The sequence below is a fragment of the Ostrinia furnacalis genome, unplaced genomic scaffold (genome assembly GCF_004193835.3).
Source record: "Ostrinia furnacalis isolate ACB-3 unplaced genomic scaffold, ASM419383v2 OfSCF7583, whole genome shotgun sequence".
Classification (NCBI taxonomy): Eukaryota; Metazoa; Arthropoda; class Insecta; order Lepidoptera; family Crambidae; genus Ostrinia; species Ostrinia furnacalis.
Window position 1 is genome coordinate 265,121 of NW_021137822.1, and position 20,586 is coordinate 285,706.

At 34.6% G+C, this 20,586-nt stretch overlaps 3 protein-coding genes across 6 annotated transcripts in view; 1 reads left to right on the forward strand and 2 right to left on the reverse strand.

Annotated features, from left to right (window-relative positions):
* The window catches only part of NTPase (ectonucleoside triphosphate diphosphohydrolase NTPase), a 23,679-nt gene extending 16,582 nt beyond the window's left edge, over positions 1 to 7,097 (reverse strand). Inside the window, exons 1-2 of one of the 2 annotated variants that reach the window (XM_028321863.1) lie at positions 6,734 to 7,097; positions 1,824 to 1,950 (exon numbers count right to left, since the gene is read on the reverse strand). In XM_028321863.1, coding sequence (XP_028177664.1) covers positions 1,824 to 1,950; positions 6,734 to 6,754 — 148 coding nt within the window. In that variant the 5' untranslated portion in view covers positions 6,755 to 7,097. Of the gene's footprint in view, positions 1 to 1,823; positions 1,951 to 5,898; positions 6,096 to 6,733 lie in introns of those variants that run through there. The other variant, XM_028321862.1, reaches the window with a different exon arrangement.
* Positions 6,491 to 17,923, forward strand: l(2)k10201 (zinc finger protein 511 lethal (2) k10201). 3 transcript variants are annotated; one of them, XM_028321866.1, is made up of 4 exons: positions 6,491 to 6,588; positions 16,300 to 16,494; positions 16,979 to 17,177; positions 17,315 to 17,923. In XM_028321866.1, exons 2-4 carry the CDS (start codon positions 16,328 to 16,330, stop codon positions 17,654 to 17,656), a joined length of 708 nt encoding a protein of 235 aa, XP_028177667.1. In that variant the 5' UTR covers positions 6,491 to 6,588; positions 16,300 to 16,327; the 3' UTR covers positions 17,657 to 17,923. The 3 variants fall into 3 exon arrangements, with proteins under 3 accessions (XP_028177667.1, XP_028177668.1, XP_028177666.1); XM_028321867.1 differs by lacking the exon at positions 6,491 to 6,588 and adding an exon at positions 7,062 to 7,146; XM_028321865.1 differs by lacking the exon at positions 6,491 to 6,588 and adding an exon at positions 11,098 to 11,341.
* Positions 17,902 to 20,545, reverse strand: Pglym (phosphoglyceromutase). Its single transcript, XM_028321864.1, has 5 exons — positions 20,359 to 20,545; positions 19,031 to 19,263; positions 18,676 to 18,867; positions 18,491 to 18,563; positions 17,902 to 18,238 (listed from the first exon to the last, which is right to left on the reverse strand). The coding sequence occupies exons 1-5, from the start codon at positions 20,459 to 20,461 to the stop codon at positions 18,072 to 18,074; spliced, it is 768 nt and encodes a 255-aa protein (XP_028177665.1). The 5' UTR covers positions 20,462 to 20,545; the 3' UTR covers positions 17,902 to 18,071.
* Between the last annotated feature and the right edge of the window lie 41 nt (positions 20,546 to 20,586).

Below are 20,586 nucleotides of genomic sequence, written 5' to 3' on the forward strand. Positions count from 1 at the left end.
CTGACTTTTTTGGCCTCTAATGAAAAAAAAGTTTCATCAAATTAACGCTTAGAGCCTACTCTTTCTCTCTTTATTGGAACTGTACGGTCCGTTCTATTTGCCGGTTAAACACGTACATGCAAATTCAATGTTTTGTGAAATAATTTCACGGTTCGACATAGACATTTACGTAATTAGAACTCAGACATTCGTTGAGACCAGAACTAAGTAGTTTCTTTATGATAAACTAGCGACCTGCCCCGGCTTCGCACGGGTGCTAAGTATACATAAAACTTCCTCTTGCATCACTCTATCTATTAAAAAACCGCATCAAAATCCGTTGCGTAGTTTTAAAGATCTACGCATACATAGGGACAGACAGCGGAAAACGACTTTGTTTTATACTATGTTTGTAGTATAGTACGTATGTTTGTAGCATAGACAGATTTTAAATTTAAATGACCCAAATAAATCAATAAATACCGATAGAGTATACCAAAACATAGAATAGAAACGATGTATGTAACTATCTCAAACCCCTATGATTACGTTTTAGAATTTTAATTTCAACAACACAAATTGTTACTATGCTACGAATTGCTATACGGGTTATGAAGTCTTTCACGATTTTCAATTTTAATGTCTCATAAATTCTCCTTCATTTTTTCCTTATCCAGTTCACTTAGTATGTTACATTTGAAAGTTGTATTGCTTTACTTTAGAATTTTTAAAGAATTATTTTTAAAGTATCTTGTAACGTAACTAACATTTTTTATCAAAAAATCCAACTTATTAATTTATCTGACTGTATCTAGTGTTCAAAGGAATTATTATCATGACATTACAGTAAATAATACTAGTAAAGACATTTCGTCCCGCGCGTGACCTAATGCTTGCTGAACCAAGATTGTGGTGACTACTAGAACAAATCATGACTAATTTGGTTGAGTAATTACTCCAATAGTTACAATGGAAATGGATCGGATTCTTCATCGTCATCATCATCTCAGCCATAGGACGTCCACTGCTGAACATAGGCCTCCCCCAATGCTTTCCATGTTGATCGATTGGTAGCGGCCTGCGTCCAGCGCTTCCCTGCTACCTTTATGATGTCGTCGGTCCACCTTGTGGGTGGACGTTCCACGCTGCGTTTTCCGATACGCGGCCGGATCGGATTCTTAGGCCCGTATTAATGATAAAAAGAAACTCGATTCAAGCTGGAAGCTTGACAGTCCCGTTAACCCCTCGTGGTAAGCTAAATATGCTTGTGTTACGAGTGGGTTCACCATAGTCCACGGCGGGAATCGAACCCGCGTTCCTCGGATCACGAGTATACTAGTCCGACACCTTTACAGGGTGGAATTCTGTAATGCCACCTGAAGGGAAAGGACCTACTCATAATACTGTAGATATATTTTTTTCCAAACAAAAACATTACTTTATATTTGAAAAGAAAGAAAACTATCTTCAAGAAAAAGTTAATAACTTATCAAGTCTTTGTTACTGGTGTCCATTTTTTTTCGCCAAAATTGCGAATTTTTTAAGACCGTAATATCTTCAAACTCATATATTGTTCTTGTTTTCTGTACTCTTACCCTTTATTAATAAAAGTTACACCCTAGTTGAACTCTGGCTTAAATTCAAAAGTTCATCCTAGGTGTAACTCTTTATTAAAGGGGGTTAGGGCCGATTTTTCTATCGTCAGTTATCTTTTAACTAAAGAACAAACTTGCCATTTTGACATATTTTCCATATAGAAACTGTCAATGTGCCAAACTTATTCTTCAGTAAAAAGTTATCCGACAAAAAATCAGGCCTTAGCAATATAAATGTAGCTGACTTACCCGTTAAATAAGTGACTACCAGCACCACTACCAATAGTAGGAAGAACACCTTCTTCAGCCGTCGTGGCTGCGTTATAACTCTCCTTGAGCTGGTCTGTGGCGGAGGCGCGGCGGTCTCATCTTTCAACTGGAAAGAATATGAAGGATTAGTTAGTAAAAAAGTTGGTAAAAGGTAAAAAGTTCGGTCGCCAAGCAGATAGAATTTCGTACAAAGACCCCAAGCTACCCATCCTTATCATGGTGACTATGCGACGGGTGCAGTGAGTGTACGAGCGCGACAGAAATATAATTACGCGCGAGTGATAAGGATGGGTAGCATGGGTTCATTGTACGAGATTCTATCTGCTCGGCGACCGGACTTTAGTGAGGTATTAAGGGCCTTCGCTTATTTGATTTTACAATTTTCGCGCGGGTGCACCTGCGAGCATTACTCATACTAATATTCGATATTGAACCGCTTACGGGCGCCCCCAAGAGTTTTAGCGAAAGCCAATTATTTATAAAATAAAATAAATAGTTTGATATTGATTCCTACTTAGAATTAGAACTTTAAGTTCTAATCTTAAGCAACTACAATAATACGCCACGGCCGGTAACAAATCTCCGAAAAACTATGCCATAGATTTCAATAATCACCTCTCCACATAAGCCAACTTAAGTAATAGCAGAAATGTGGTGTTAGTGTTGATTATGAAGGGGTTGTTACCAAAAAAAAACATGAATTAAGAGTTAAGAGAAATTAAATCAGGACAGTTAAATCATACTCTAGAGATAGCAGCAGCAGTTATCAGATAAGAAACTACTTGAAATGACAGAAACTAAACTGTTGAAGGACAATATCAAACTAAACTGTTGAAACATTGTTCAAATAAAATAAAGGCTGTGATAATAAACACAGTAGAACACCGATTATCCGAATTAATTGGGACCGGAGAGTCGATTCGGATAATCGGACACAGCCTGGTAATAAAGAAAAACCGGCCAAGTGCGAGTCGGACTCGCGCACCGAGGGTTCCGTACAAACCTGCAAGGTTTACAAAGTTCGTTCATTACGACAATCGAGTCATAACTATGGTATTTTTATTGCAAAATGAAATTCATAACATTACAATGGGGAAAGATGGAGGAGCATAAATTTAAGACAAAGATCTCTTTATCGTTTAAGTAATCCTTTATTTTATAGTATTTGATATGAATTTCAACTTGATAGCTCTACGCGTTCATGAGGAAAAAAGTAATAAGTTTATATTTATTAAAAAATATATATTTTGTAATGTAACTAAAAATTTAAGGTTTTCGGAATTTTTCCTTTATGTGTGCTATAAAACGTTGCTTCATGCCAAATTTCAAGATTCTAGGTCGACTGGAAGTACCCTTTAGGTTTTGATTCCCTTGCGAGTACTTGCGAGTTTCAAAATATGCAGCTTAAATTGCTGTTTCTTTTGATTGCGTTGACATAGAAGTTTGATTTTGTTACAGCTTAAAGGTATTATAGACCTGAGTATTTGGTATGAATTTCAATTTAATACCTCTACGCGTTTATGAGGAAATGGGTAGTAAGTTTAAAATTATTAAAAAAATATATATTATGCGATGTAACTAAAAATTTATGGTTTTCGTAATTTTTCCTTTATCTATGCTATAAGACGTTGCTTCGTACCAAATTTCAAGATTCTGAGTTCACGGGAAGCACCCTGTAGGTTTTGATTCCCTTGCAAGTGTCGAAAATTTGCGGCATAAACGGCTGTATCTTTTGATTGCGTTGGCTTAGAAGTTTGATTTTTTCACAGCTTCAAGGGACAGTAGACCTGAGTAATTGATATAAATTTCAGCTTCATACCTCCACGCGTTCCTGAGAAAAAGGGTCTTGACAGACGGACGGACGGACGGACAAACGGACAACAAAGTGATCCTATAAGGGTTCCGTTTTTTCCTTTTGAGGTACGGAACCCTAAAAACAGTCAAACACAGTTCTACAATAACGCTCAGTTGAAATATATCAGGACTCCAGCGAGTTCCAACTTGTTATGGCAAAACAATAAAAAAGTACTTGGTTTTAATTTTTTATATCACGCTTAGGACCAATTCGAATAAATGGCGATTCGGTTAAGCGGCGTTCGGAGAATCGGCGTTCTACTATAGTTGCAAAAAAACTATTATAAAACAAAAATGTATCGTCTGATGTGGGTCAGTAATGAGAAAGATTTTGTTTAAAAATTGTACAATACAGTCAAGTTTAATGATTCAAACCATGGTTACCACACACATTACATTCATTATGTATTCCAGCAAACGACAACTTCGTGCTTCAGGCAGCTGTTAAGCCGGTGATTTTATTTGTCTATTATTACATTTAGTACCTAGCTACTGTCTTCAGCGCATGAAGTGGTTATCTTTATTATGCTTATTATTAGTTAACTGTAGTTAAACTGGTAATGTTTCTAAGTAATACAACCAGCCACGAGGTGGACCGACGACCTGATAAAGGTAGCAGGAAGGCGCTGGAAGCAGGCTGCTACCATTGGGGGAGGCCTATGTTCAGCAGTCGATGTCCAATGGCTGAAATGATGATGATGATGAAGCAGTAATATTGTTCATGTAGCATTGTTAATTTTCTAATGCTTTAAAACAGTGGTTTTCAACCTGTGGGTCGCGACCCCCTGGGGGGTCGCGAAGCCTCCATAGGGGTCGCGAGAGGTCGTAAAAACTACATCAGTAAAAAATAATCTATACAGTCAAACCTGGATAAGCGAGAGTTCAAGGGAGCACAATCTCATTCTCGCTTATAGAGGTTTCTCACTAACCCGAGTTTCTCGCTAATGCAGGTACATGGGTAGCATTTCTCTCTTATAGGGGTCACACGTGTCCATTTGAAAAGAATGCGATAAAATAACAACAATAAAGTTATATGTATTTAGTTCCACGAAATAGAATAGGAACAATATTGACAAGAATACAAAAACAATGGTAGGAAGTTCCACGAAAGTTAAGAATGAGTCATAAAATAGCACATGTTAAATTTGTAAATAAAGCTCGACTGTCGCTTATAGAGGTATAGATAAGTAGCAGTCTCACTTACGGAGGTCTATGAGGGAAAAACGACTCTCTCTTACAGAGGTTTCTGTTTCTCGCTAATAGAGGTTTTGGGAGCTTAAAATGACGGGTCCTGGCTATTACTCTCACTTATAGAGTTTTCTCACTTATCCAGTTCTCACTTATCCAGGTTTGACTGTATATATAAAAATGAAACCCGTTTTCCTTTGTCACGACATAACATGAAAACGGCTTGACCGATTTGGCTGATTTTTTTTTGTAGTTTTCTAATACTCTGTACAAGGTTTTTACGGAAAAAAATATAAAGAAAATCTCTACGCTAAGGCGGTACGAAGTTCGCCGGGTCAGCTAGTTAGTTATAAAGGCAGATTTATCCAAAATTTAATTATGCAAATGCATTAAAATTTTGTATGGATTGAGGTATTCGGTCCCTACAATCATTTTTGTAACTTTATAAAATGCATGAAAAAGAAAGCGAACGGTCGGGGGGTCGCCAAATATTTTTTCATACTAGGGGGGTCGTGTCATGAAAATGGTTGAAAAACACTGCTTTAAAAAATAAAATAAAATTGTATGAGGTATATCATCATTATTTAGTCTCCACTGCAGGAGCACAATATTCTCTATTTTACTAGAGGATGGAGGACTTGGCTACACTCCCCACTCTGGCCAGATGGATTAGGAAGAAGGCCCAATGTTAGCATAATTACAATACATTTTATAAGGTATAGAGGCTCTAAGGAATTACCAGAAGTGTTAAGGGACTAGTAAGTTAATTCCATTGTGCAGAACTATATCAAGCTAAATAATAATTCCTAAAATTATTATCACCACAAAAGTAGGCACATGCAGGTTGTAGGTACACTGCTTGGGTTATTTTTATAAATAGAAATAGATATGTTTGTTAACATGTATAGACGATGTCCCAGGTTACTTTCACCTGTATTCTTAATTCATAACATACTAAAAGTATTTTTTAATTCACAGAAAACAAGAAAATCCAAATTTTATAACATCTTACCTCTAAATACCTATAAGTGCTGAATTTTCCCATTACGCTTAAACATCACAACCGCACGACACACTATCCATTATTCTCCATACAAACAATAAGTATATTTTAATACAAACTTAATTTTTTACATAAATTTTATAGAATTAAGATTTTCAAAAACATTGAAATGTACAAAATCTCTCTCTGTTGTGTGACATTTCTTCTTGATTTGATTTCTGCTGTCACACAATGACGGATCGGATGTGAAAAAAAAACCGCGAGTGACAGTGACACATAACAAGAGCCGTAAGGAAAATAGTCTTTGTGCCTACGGATTTTTTGTAAACTTTATTTTAAAAAAAACCATGCTAGATTATGTTTAGTAATGACGAAACAGCATCCTTCTCGCGAAAAATGAAGCCTCAAGATAGGTATTCCCGTATTGCATTGTGCCCGTATTGTGCCAAATAAACTTCTTTTTATTCGTAGGCAACAATGTCGTAGTTTGAATCAGCATAGGACTTCCAGTTCCGGTTATTAATTGCTGCGTTCAATGCATCTTAATTTTATAGCGTTATTTTTGATGCAAAATACGGTTCGGACAAACTTCGGATATTTATGAAAATAAAAAATAGGGAAAGAAACAACTTACAAAAACTAGCTAGCATAAAATCTATCTTGTTTTGTTAAGTTACAGTGATTTGGGAGAAACAAAAGGTATGTATCAAAATTGTTTCTAAGGTATAAATTAAATTTAATGTCAAAAATGGTTATACCTAGTTAACCTCTAAATTTACATTCAAAACTAATGCAAAAAAAACAATAGATTCTTACAGATACAAGTATCTTGAATAATTCTTACCTTTCTTTGACGTAGTTCCATTTTAGTCAATTGCAAAACTCTTAACACAATAAACTACTCTGATAAATTAAAAACATGAAAATTATAAACGATCACTTCAAACAGCACTATTATTATTAAAATTAATATAAAAGTGAAACTGTATAAATTATTTATTTGCAATAAATAAATGAGACGGCTGCTCAACAGACTGCGGTGTAACGCACTAAATAGTTTGATCCATTTAATATTGATTACATTTATTGATAAGTGCCTATTTCAGACTATCTCTACGACCATTCGCAGTCACGATACGAGCCTCAATAACCGACTAAAGTTGATAAAACTGTTATGAGCAGGAAGTTAAACCGCTGATTTGTGTTGAAGTCATCGCCAACTTGATTCTTAATTCTAAATTACATAAGTACTAGCAGGTAGGTATACAAACGATGACCTTGAATACCTATGTACTATAAAGGAGCAATGTGATGTTTTGTATGACAATTGTAAAATAAACTTTATTGTAAAGGGGAATGTAGACATTGTAGGGTTACAAGGTCAATTTATTTAATGTGACTAAGTAGACTTCTGTCTTGTTTGTTTTGACATTGACTTTTGAAATCGGTCTTTTGCGCTGTTTGCGCATCACAGAACATGTGGGAAAATATTTTATAGCTGTTACAAATGAAAAGATACGGCCTTCAGAAACTAGGCTTTATTCAACTTAATAAATGAGCTACATTTCTGTTATTATAAGATCAAGATATTTTCCACAAAGATGTCACTTGTATCATTCTTAAAGTACCACAGACAATTTGCAACAGAGGAGGTTCATATCATTCTCCCTCGCTATATTTCAATGTCCAGGTAGGGGAGAGGGGGGCAGCTTTGAACAATTTTCATACTTTATTAAATATCTTCAAAATTTGAACGATTTCATTAATTTTTTCTTCCTAGATAGAGGTCATGGTTATCACACAACAAAATAATGATGTTCTTCTTAATTATTCATGAACGCTTATTAAGATATTTAGATTTTTGCACAGACGTGTAAATGTTCAAAACTGCCCCGTAGTCGGGGCAGCCTTGAACACGCCTGGGGCAGTTTTGAATTAGTATTTTTTTCAATGAAATAAAACTGAATATTTATGAATGTGTATTTTTAAAATAATTAATAAACAAAATTTTAAATGATCCCGTGTCATTTGGGATCAATTTAACATGTTTATTTTATTTTACATCACTCTGTACAAAGTAACACAAAACTTAGGGATATTATTTAAAAAAAAGTAAATATAAGATATATCAATTAACTAAATACTAATAAACTTTCTGTTTAATGACACATCAAAGACAAAACTGCATAATTTAAAAAATATCAATCAACTACTAAAACTAGCTTTTGCCCGGACTTCATCCAGCTTGAAATTTTATCTGTCACAGTAAAGCAATCTGCTTATTTTTTATGTAAAAACCTTCTACGAAGTATTAGAAAACTTAAGGTTTCATAATACCACTTAAAAAAGAAAATTTATAAAGTTCAAAGGTGCCCCAACCATTTCGTTCAAATCTGCCCCATGGGTATATTTCCAGAAAAAAACATAAATTTAATAACGGAACATACTTTTATATCGCAATTTCTTATCAAATCTTCATTGAAACTATTTAAACTTCCATATAGTAAACAAACCACTCACTATTTTATACCTACTATAAGAAATATTCGAGTGAGATCACTTATCGATTATTTTCGTCATCCTTATTTGTATTAAATTTAATTAAAATACACTAAGGCTGAGATGCACCACCTAACTTTGACCCTAACTGATAATAACCGGTGTTTTATGTTAGACAGAATGTTAAAGTAAGACGGTGCAACACGGCCTAACAAATGTATCGTAGACAGTACTTTTTATTTTCTTCATAAATCTTTCTTTTCTTTGTAAAGCTATCTACAAGCTTTTATTTACTTTGACATCTGGAGTTGTAAAATCTTGCAACTTAAAATTTACTTACTTCTAGTGATGGGCCGACTATGGTCTTTGCCGACTATCCGACTAATCGGTTTTCAAATTGCCGATTAGTCGGCCGACTAATCGGCAATGCCGATCATTCTAATACCTACTTATCCGAAGAATAATATCTAGATTTTCTCAAAGAAATATGAGTATCTAGATTTCTAAAGAACTTCTTGAGAAATGAGATTTCATTAGTATGAGAAAAAATAAAAAGCAACATTACAATCACCTAACAGTACTTAAGGTAGATGTTATAATTTTCGACGGTGGAGGGGTCAGAGGAGGTGACAATATGATCGCCTCCTGCTAGGCTAGGATGCGCGCCGTGATATTATTCTTACTTATCGATGTCAAAATGTATGGGCAAAATTGCGCTTATCGCGGCACGCATCCTAGGCCCACTGATTCCTCTGATAGTCAGCGAGCTGGGGCGTGGGGGTACCCCCGCCTGCTTAGCACGGACTACCACCACCGTCGGATAGGCAGGGCCCGCCATACAGGTGGGCCGGGACGGACTGTGATAGTTGATGGCTTTGTCCAGATCTCAGGGGTTATTTATGTGGATATTCCTCATCCTTCTGATGAGAGGAGCCCGACATAATCTACCACTTCCCCGCAGGATAGGTGTGCAATTCCATGCATTTTTCCCCGAAAAAATGTGTCATAATTTTTATATGGACAAATTACATAAACTTCACACATTTTTGATGATTCCTGTTAATTTTAACTAATCTTAACTTTGTATGAATTTAAACTGATTTTCCATCAGGTGAAACCACTTTTTACTGATTTTTTGCAGTCAAAAGTGGTTTAGATAAACGCCCTTGGTCTACCTTATAATCATCTTGGTGATTATGAGTTTTATTTAATTCACATATTTAATTTTGTAATGCGCCGATTATAATCGGTATATTTTGCCGAATAGTCGTCACTAGTCGGCCGACTACAAATGATGCCGAATAGTCGGCTTTCCCGACTAGTCGGCGACTAGTCGGCCCATCTCTACTTACTTCCCGTTTTCCCATTGAGCTGAAATTTTGCATGTCTACACAGGCATGCAAAATTTTGTTTCATTTCGCACTAAATAATTTAATTTACACGTGTTTTCATGCGATGGCCAAGTCAATATATTTATGTAAAACGTTAATGATTTCCTGGACTGGACTTGGTATTACATGGATCTCACAACTTTTTACCGTAGAACAACTGAGTAGTGAGACTTGGTTTTTTGACAAGTATTGTTTTTGATGGATTTGTATTACAGAACGCATGTGTACCTAATGGGATAACTGTTTAAAAACACGATTAGATAAATTTTGCTCTATGGATAAAAATCTTAAAGTTACCTCTGATTTTTTAGCATTATACGACCGTGGTTTATAATAATAAATTCTATAAAATCACAATGATATCAGTATTTACCTCTTTGATTTCCTGACTTGTTTAGATTTACAAAAACTAAATATTTATTATTAACTTTTAGATAATAATTTGAATGGCGCTTACGATGTTTAGTTACGAGCTCTTTGATGGACACAGATATTATAGATAACGTTTAAAAAATGGCACGCTCGTTTTCATACATTTCATTCTATTTATTTAACCTATCCATATTTATGTGCGGAAACGTCACAAAATCAGAATAAATTTTAATTTTTCCATCCCGCATCATAAAAACTAAAAAGTCAAAAGTAAAATTTAAATAGTAAATATTTTTCATAAACAAGCTTTTGATGCTGTAAAAAGAATAAAATAAAACATAAATTCTTTCAAACCCATCAACTTATTACTTTAATCAATTTAAAGATTAAAAACTTGTCGCGGGATTTACTAGTGTAAAAAATACATTAATTACGTAACTTGATTTTGCTAAAAGTCTGATCTGAGAAAAAATCAAATAGGTAAATTATACATTATTTCTTTATTATTATGTATGATGTACTGTCTTAGGTACGATACAACTACGGATTAAGATCGTTTAGTCGACGCAGCGTTGAAATTGTACAGATAAATGCAGTTTGCGCACTCACTACGCGACGTCAAGCAATAAAAACCTAAAATTCGAACGCCAACTTTTTGCTACAACGCTCTTAAAAAATCATTGGATGTTATAGGTATATTGTAATTTAATCAAACATTAAAGATTGGTGATTTAAACCTAGGTAGTTGTTTCTTCAGAAAATGAAAAATAGCTTATTGATAGAAATCACAATTTTAACGAAAATAAAATAAATAAGTAGGTCTGTTACTTACGAAATATAGTGGATGCTAGAAACTGCGTCTGCATGAAGTCTGCACTCTATGAAAAAAGCCGAAATTCATCAAAATCCGTTCATCAATATAAAAGTATGTGGAACGAAAATATATTTATTAGTAGGTATATAATAACAAATCATTGAAATAACCCAAAAGCATTGGCAAGATTGGTATTTATAAAAAGTAGATTATCACCATGACTTGCACAATTTATTATCGTAAAATTATCGTAAGCGTGACGAGCAGAAACCGCTTCTAATACTTCAGCTAACCTAACCTAACCTACCGTAAATTTAAGTAGGTATTTAAAGATTTCATTAACTTAAAAGTTTCATCTGGGTGGGTTTTTGGGCATGTAAGTACATAATAATACAGGGTGTTAGGTAAATGGGTATATGAGCCGACACTAGTCCATGTTAACAATGCATATAAAATGGTATGGTGAAGTCAGAAATTTGATATCATCATTTTAATTTTTTATAATGTTCATACAAAATAAAATTTATAAAATCATAATATTTGTATGAAAATTAAAATAATTAAAATGATAATATCAATTTTCTGACTTCACCATACCATATAATATGCATAAAATATGTTTTTTTGTCTGATAATGGAAATATAAACCAGAAATACTTAAATACTTAGTTATGTTAGCTGATTTTTATTATGTAGGTAGTTTCTATGTATACAACCTATGGCGTGAGTTTTTAGACATCAATATGTATATTACCTTTTTTTATTAGCCTAAGTGACCGACAATATAACGTGGGTGATGATAACAAATATAACGGTTTATAATTGTTAATTATTATACTTCTAAAAATAATATTATAAGGCTCACTAAAGTCTATTTAGTGTGGAAAAAGGAAAAGTTACAAAATGTACAAGAGTTATCTAGATAATCATTATCACAGGTCTCGTATAGGTACATTAGTAATCTAGTTATCGCCAATGTGGATAATCTACTACTATCTTTACCTTTACCATAATATTGATGAATCACAGTGACAATTATTTCGAATATCTGTATTTTAAGATCATTGATGAATCATAAGAGTATTTTCATGTACGGACAACAACTCTTATAAAGCTGTGTAATTACAATATTTATAAATGTTATTAGAATTTACTTAAAATACTATCGTTTTTTAGCTTTATATGCCGTCGTTTGTCGACATTATTCATCTTGAGTTTGGTTTAAACATGTATCTTCTTAAGCCTGTCCACTCACCAGCCAATACTGTAATCACCTTTTTCAAATTTTAAACTGAAATTTCAATTAATCTACTGTAGCTAACCACATCTGGCTCCAAAGGACAATGTTCGTTCTCCATACATTGTTCGCCTAAAGAACCAACAATTTTGACATATTACTACCCGAAAGCGAAATAATACGATTCTTTGTGTAAGAACAATGATTCCTGATGGACACTTGCCATAAAATTAATGATTAAGAATATTAAATCACAGCGATTTTATAATATGTCGTTTATGACAACATGGCGTCTAATGTATTGTGTGAATGTATGAACACCGATTCGCGAAAAATGTTTTGTATTGTCGTCACGCCGAGTCGCAGCCAAATAGTATAAAATAATAGAACAAGTTTTAGAAATACAACTCGGCATTCCACTTTTACAATATGCCCACATATTGCACGTAAATAAACAACATGAATCGTAGGTTGTTTCCACCCTTGTCATCTGACACATGAAATAAACTCCTATTGTATTATAGATATCGAAGCCGAATCGTATATAATAATAGAATGGGTTTTGGAGATCACTCGGGGTTCCACTTTTATAAAATACCTACATATTACATAAAAATACCACGAATCATGAGTTTTCTTTTCACCATTTACATCTGACACGAGATAACAAACTCCTATCTCCATGACTACCATCGTAGTCTATGCCAAAGACTACAATATTTTAAGCAAGAAGTTTCAAACCTTAGCGGCTACGGTAACCCCTGGGCCACATACATCATGATAACATTCGGTCGACACCGGAACGAAGTCTTGCGATTATGCAAAAAAGCATCGTATTCTAGTGCGGCTATATCACGTTCAACCGGGGTTTTAATTCGACTAAAGTCCTGACTAAAGACTGGAAGAAAATACGCCGCATTGTATGAGCACTTCGTGTTCGTTAAAGCGGCTTCAGATCTAGAGCCCACATAGTTTTCTTTCCAATAATATCCGCAAGTAGCGCTGCATGATCTTTACAACAAAAACGGCAATAGTTATTAAGGTGCCAAAATTATATGATTACTTTGGCACGGTATTATACACGTTCGAAGATTTGTCATTTTCATTCATTTCTTCATCATCATCATCATTTCAGCCACAGGACGTCCACTACTGAACATAGGCCTCCCCCAATGACTTCCACATCGCACGGTTGGTAGCGGCCTGCATCCAGCGCCTTCCCGCTACCTTTATCAGGTCGTCGGTCCACCTTGTGGTGGGTTGACATTGCAGAATATGACTTTTGATAGGTTCATCATAGAATTCGGCGGGGATATCCTCACGGAGGAAGTTCGTAAAAGGGCGGAACAAGATCTTATAATAATGCAAGGCCGAAGCTGTTACGCGCGTGCTCCTACGTGTAATCCGGCGAGTATGCAATAAATAGTAATGTCTGGTAAATAGTGGTAATACGTATCGTTCGTTCGTTCGTTTCAGCCGAAAAGACGTCCACTGCTGGACAAAGGCCTCCCCCAAGGATTTCCACGAAGACCGATCCTGCACCGCTCGCATACAGGCACCTCCCGCGACCTTCACCAGATCGTCGGTCCACCTAGTGGGAGGCCTGCCCACGCTACGTCTTTCGGCTCGTGGTCGCCACTCAAGAACTTTCCTGCCCCAGCGGCCATCAGCTCTACGAGCTATGTGCCCCGCCCCGTCTATGTCTGTATGCGCTACGATTACAGGGTATCATTTTGCATAGTCGCAAGACTTCACTCCGCTGCTGTCAAATCAATGTCGCATAATGTTATCGCAATGTGTGTGGCCCTTGGCCAAATCACAGAAGCCTATGCGAAGAAAGAGCACTTGAATGACAATAAAAATCAGGGTTACCATTTTATAAGATTTCCTCACTATTGAGGGTAACAAAGTAACATTAATAATCTAGCCATTAATTACATTTATTACCTATACGAGAAAGTAAAGCAACATGCGGTTTTATTTTAATTTGTAAAATATTAAACCCCTCATATTTGTAACAGTTTGTTCCAAGTTTAGTTTTACTGTTTTGTTAACAGTATTGCTGTTTCAGCTGTCACTGTGAAGCTTTGGGAAAATAAATAAATAGAAAAAATATTAACATAAATATTTATTTAAGTTTTTATGTTCATTATCATAATATGCCAATTTAAGTTACACTGTGTGACAGTCTTTGACACTAAACAAACTCTTCAGCTTAATAATACCTACCTACAGGGCGTTTTTATAGTTACTCTTGCTGATGAAACAAGAAGGGTTGATTCTACTACTGAAATACAACTACTTTTCTTACAGGACCAATATCAAATTCTCAAAAAAATTCACATCCTCGTGATGGTGATAATTTCTATGGAGAGGTTTTTTTTTTATTCGGTCTCTTGGGATAAGTTATTCCATTTGAGCAGTAGAATTAATCCTTTTTATTCGATCACATATAAAAACAACACAAGTGTTTAGGAAAACTTCTTCTTTGGTATGGTATCACTACGGAGTTATAATGTCGGCAACTCTGTATCACTGACTTGTAACTTTCAAACAGCATGAATAATAAGGGCACCACATTGGTTTTCTTTCTGAAAAAAGGCTTTCAGTTTTAGTACTAACCCTTTAGCACTATTTCATTGAAATAAAAATACAATAAACGCACAGAAGACTGAAATTGAGTCAACTGACGTGACATTTATAATTTGTTGACATTATGACAGTTTGACAAGACTAGGGATTGAAAAAGTTTTAATTGAAAAAGTAAAATGACAATTTATTAAAACGATTCACATGGATATAATCGATTAAAAATATTTATAAAATGTTCTGATACTTGCCTGTAGCGATTATCCAATCCTGGTTTCTACTGAAAAACTACCTCGTGGCAAGATTTTAATAAAATAATAAAATCTTTATCTTCTCTTTCACAATCTATAAAAGTTCATTTGGTCTATTATTATACATGTGCTATGAATGAGGGTTTTCGCGATTGAAAAATCCGCGAGATGGCAATACGTAGACGCGAGGTCCAAATGCTGCATGATTGGTGGATATCTGTCAATGTCATGTCAAAAATAACCAATCATGCAGCATTTGGACCTCACGTCTACGTATTGCCATCTGGCGGATTTTTCAATCGCGAAAACCCTCATTGGCATAGATTATGAGAGACTGGCAACTATACTAGGTTGATATCAGGTGATCCGTCTGCTCATTTGCCTCCTGTCACATAAAAAAAAAATATATATGTTTCTCACACTTCAACTGGCATTGGATTCAACATCGGATTCTGACACTTTTACAGTTATGATACCATGAATATCAGTTTATGGTCCTAATTATTTTTATTTTATTTACGACCTTCGACCAGTTGGACACTTTAGATATCTTCTTGTAATAGTGTCAAACTGTCAATATCTTTTTAGCTTTTAACGCAAATCTAGTCTTCAAAGCAGTTTAATCGATTTATTTTATTTTCAAAATCGATATTTTATTGTCTATGATGGCCGCAGGAACATCACTATACATGGACTCCCAGCAATAAAGTACGGTAATGCCTCGTACAGATTTTATCGGCAAAAATTATGGAACTTGATAGGTTTTAGACCATGCCACGCACCAAAACGTCCGGAAGTTGTAATAGTATTATAGAATAAACGTTAAAAGACTTATTTATTTAATTTTTCAATGCTTAAGTGTCCATTAGAATGAAAGGGTGCTTAATGTATTAAAAAAAATAGAAAATAATTATGATGGGTTAATGTTTTTGGGCGGTTTTTTAGGCGGTTTCTGACAATGTCCTTTGTCCCCAAATATTTTCTCCTTCAATCAGAAACTCCTTCGGTTGTAATGTCATGCAGAAGGTGTTTCTGTTTTGGTTTCGTCAAAAATCATTTAGACTCCAGAAATGCATAGTGCATACTTTGACCGCGACACTTCTGTTACATAACAACTTCTTGTACCGCTCTCTATCTCAAGAACATACTCATTTAAGTACTATGCTGCTGTACTTATACCTATATAAAAATACTTCTCAATAAATCATCATTTATTACCTACCTATGTCTGAAATAAGTACTTTTCATTTGTTACAGGTTAAACACAAAAAACAGTATAATTATTATGAAAACTTTGCGCGACAGTATGGAACTAAACACGAGTATATTTAATAGCCTCAAAATTTATGGAGTAGGTCGGCGGATGCTTGACGATATTCTATTCGCTAGTGACAAACCTCCGCCGCGCCTCGGCATTTACGATTTAGACGACGAAAACCTGTGTCACGAACTGTAAGTAACTTTAGTTAATTATATAGGTATTTACGTACTAGGTATTTCAAACAAAATATAGGAAAAAATTAATAATATTATCATTAATATAGCAGTACTTATTAATAATGATGAACATAACTCTTATTGGATGCAACGTAATAGGAAGGAAAATGGTCCTTTTATGTTGTGTTATAATTGTTCTCTTTTCATTATATTATTATAAAATTAAGTGACTTAAGAACCTACTACAACATCTTAAACAAGGAATAAATACCTATCGTGTAACTTGGAAAAATGTTGTACATTTCTAGCTTATCCACGGATACTAAGGCTATACGAGTTACAGATTCCAGTAGGCTGTAAATAGATTTCAAAACTAATATTGACGGGAATGGGAAGATACCTTTATATTTATAGGACTTATACATATTATTATTATCATATTATTTACCCCTTACTAGTAGATAGTAATGAAAATCGGATGTTGTTTTCCTTCTTTTAGGATAAAGACTACGTGCAACGTCCCTGGTTGCGTTTTCACAGCAGACACACTATTAGAATACGAAAGCCATTACAATGCGAGCCACAGATATGTCTGCTCTCAATGCAAGAAGATGCTGCCTTCGCCGCATCTGCTGGATATACACATTCAAGAGACACACGACTCTTTCTTTGCTGTGATGTCCGAGCGAAAACCTTCGGTAACTAGTAACTCATTTTGAAAGTATTCACTTAGGCCCTTTTTGGAAAATGTGGTATTTTCCATTTGCGAGGAAGAAGACATACTTATTTTGTACTTGGAATGAGTTTATCTATTACATGTTTTTCTAATTTCCAGTTCTGTTGCTACATAGAAGAATGTAAAGAGAAATTCCAGACTTCTGATGAGCGATTAAAACATTGTGTCGAAGTTCACAAACTTCCAAAAGATTTTAGATTTGAACAAACACATAAAAAAGCCAAGAAATCCAAACAAAAGAAGACGGACAATAGTATGGATGTGGAAGAAGCTTCAAGTTCTAAAGTTGATTATTCGAAGTTTAAGTTCACAAATAGTAAGCAGAAAGGATTTTCTAAGTATACTGGAAGATTATTTACTGAGAATGAAAAAGGTTCAACATCTTCAGGCGTAGACATGGATCAAGTAATGGAGGATTTGAAAACAAATTTGCCCGAATAAAACTGACGACATCTTGTTAAATTTTATTATAATTTCACAAGCACATCACGTTAGATATTTACGCTAAATCTAGATAATTGCATCAAATTGGCAATTTTCCAAAGATCTAAAAAATCTTAAAGATGTTTTAAAGCAATTTTTTAGATTCTAGAACGTGTATTCAATTTCAAATCAGTAGCATTTAACACTCAATAAGAATTGTATTAAACAAACATTACCTGTTATTAATAAGCAAACACTACAGAGGCAGTATTAATCTCTATAATAATTTACTATACATACACAATATGTTTCACATAGAGTATTCAAACAACTTATTATAGCATACATTATCTTCAAGATAACAACAATAAATTAAAATGACTATACGTACTTAATATTATTATAATGTAGTAACATACAGAACTGGAGACATTTACTTAGCTTTGCCCTGGGCAGCTACGGCGGCCATAGCCTTCTTTACGGTCTCCTCGTCGCCAAGGAAGACCATGGAATCTACTGGTTTCATGTCTTCGTCGAGTTCGTAAACAAATGGAATACCGGTGGGGAGGTTCAACTCCATGATGGCAGCGTCACTGAGTTCTGAAAATGTGGGCAATAGATAATAATTATTACAATTGAGTTGATTCCGCAATGTTGATAAAATAAACAACGAATCTTCTAGGCTGTTGTAAGTGTTATTATAACGTTAATCTTTATGCGAACAAATCGCAATCTTTATCAAAGCAAGTGTAAAAGAAAAAGCATAGTCATTATAATGAATGTTACAATAAATGAATTATATTATAGCAGTAAGTTAATTACAGTCATAAATGTAATAGAAAATATACGTACGATCCAAATGCTTAACAATGCCCCTAAGGCTGTTTCCGTGCGCTGCGATGATTATCCTCTTTCCTTCTTTGATCTAAAAAATGGTTTTCATCAATTAAATATTGTAAAAAAATACATAATAAATAGTATAAAATAATAAAAGCAAGAAATGTCAGTAGTAATAAAGCAGTTTTATTGTTCCTTACTTGAGGGACGATGACGTCGTTCCAGTAAGGCAGAGTCCTTTCAATGGTGAGTTTCAAGCTTTCGTACATGGGGAATTCTTCGGGTTTTGGGTCGCCAGCGTACCGGGGGTCATTGACAATGGTGTCATAGTACGGGTGGTCCTTCTCCATGGGTGGTGGGGGCACGTCGAAACTGCGGCGCCAGATCTGAACCTGTTTAAAAATATAAATGGGAACTCTACAAATAATTATATAAATAATAGATACCGTTTCAAAACCTACTGATTCAAAAAATAAATTTGGTGGGTATAATAAGGTAAGAGAGATAGACATGCACTTTTGTATAGTATAAACGATTGCATGCTATTATAGTTACCTGAGCTTCACCGTATTTAGCGGCTGTCTCAGCCTTGTTGAGACCCGTAAGTCCACCATAATGCCTCTCGTTAAGGCGCCAAGTCTTCTGGACAGGCAGGTCAGTCTGTCCGATTTCCTGCAGGACAGAATTCAAAGTGATCTGTGCCCGTTTAAGCACAGAGGTGTGGGCGACATCAAATTGATATCCCTCAGATTTCAACGCCTTACCAGCAGCGGTAGCTTCTTCACGACCTGCAAATGAAACATAAAGCTGGATAAAGTTTATAAAAAAAACGAGACAAAAATATAATAATTTATAAAGAAATAATATTAATAAATTTAAAAAAGTTCATAAAATGAGTTAAATCTTATTAAATGAATTTTAAAAAATCATTTTAGAGAAAAAAAATGTTACATATGATTAATTAGAATTAGATCTATATTGTTGATGCTTTAAAAACTTTTCTCTTTTAATTGGCACGTCATAAACCTCCCTTTCTACTTAACTAAAGTGTTATTAGAAACGGATAAACCGTTTCTAATAACACTAAAAAATTGTCTAGTTGTTATTTACAATGAAAAAAATTTTTTGATTAAATAAAACTTTTGCTACGTTTGCTTATTAAAAGTTTCAAAATTCACAAGAAAAAAAATTTAACGATAATATTACCTACCATTATTTACTTATTATGGGTTAACAAGTTAGCAACCCTACCCTAGTAGGGGTTACCTACGCCATATCGAATGACAAATGATCGAAAATCAAAATATCGAATACGTTTCATCGAACGATCAAAATATCGAACGATCAAAATATCGAATGCTCAAAATATCGAACGTTCAGAATATCGAACGATCAAAATATCGAACGATCAAAATATCGAACGATCAAAATATCGAAAGTCGATATAGACGTTTTTATTAAATTTCATCACGCATCATTTCTGATCTTTCCTTTTTGGGATAGGCTAGGCTTATAATAGGTCCCCACGGACATTATTCTCAAAATTTATAAACTTGAAGAAATGATGCATGATGAAATTTAATAAAAACGTCTATATCGACTTTCGATATTTTGATCGTTCGATATTTTGATCGTTCGATGAAACGTATTCGATATTTTGATTTTCGATCATTTGTCATTCGTTATGGCGTAGGTAACCCCCCTAGTAGTGTTTGTACGGTCATTGTTAAGGTCAAGGTTTTTAACCTTATTAATCATATTTGTGTTTATCACTTTAAAGACATTAAATTAATTAGTAAACTTATAGCCTTAAGGTTTATACAATACCTACCTACAATAAAAATATTTAGCGTGCCCTTCAAGTGTCTTTAGTAAAAACTTACCTTTGTCGCTAAGGTCAGCATCAAACCAACCGCAGAACAAGTTCTTCTGATTCCACTCGCTTTCGCCGTGGCGAATCATTACAATTTTATATTTTCCGGGCATGATTGGAACTTGGAATCAAAATTTATTCGATAAAGACCGGCTGATGCCTCACTTTGACCTTCTCTCCCTAAAATTGACAGATATCACCTTTTTGACCTCTACGTAAATTCAATCGGATACATACT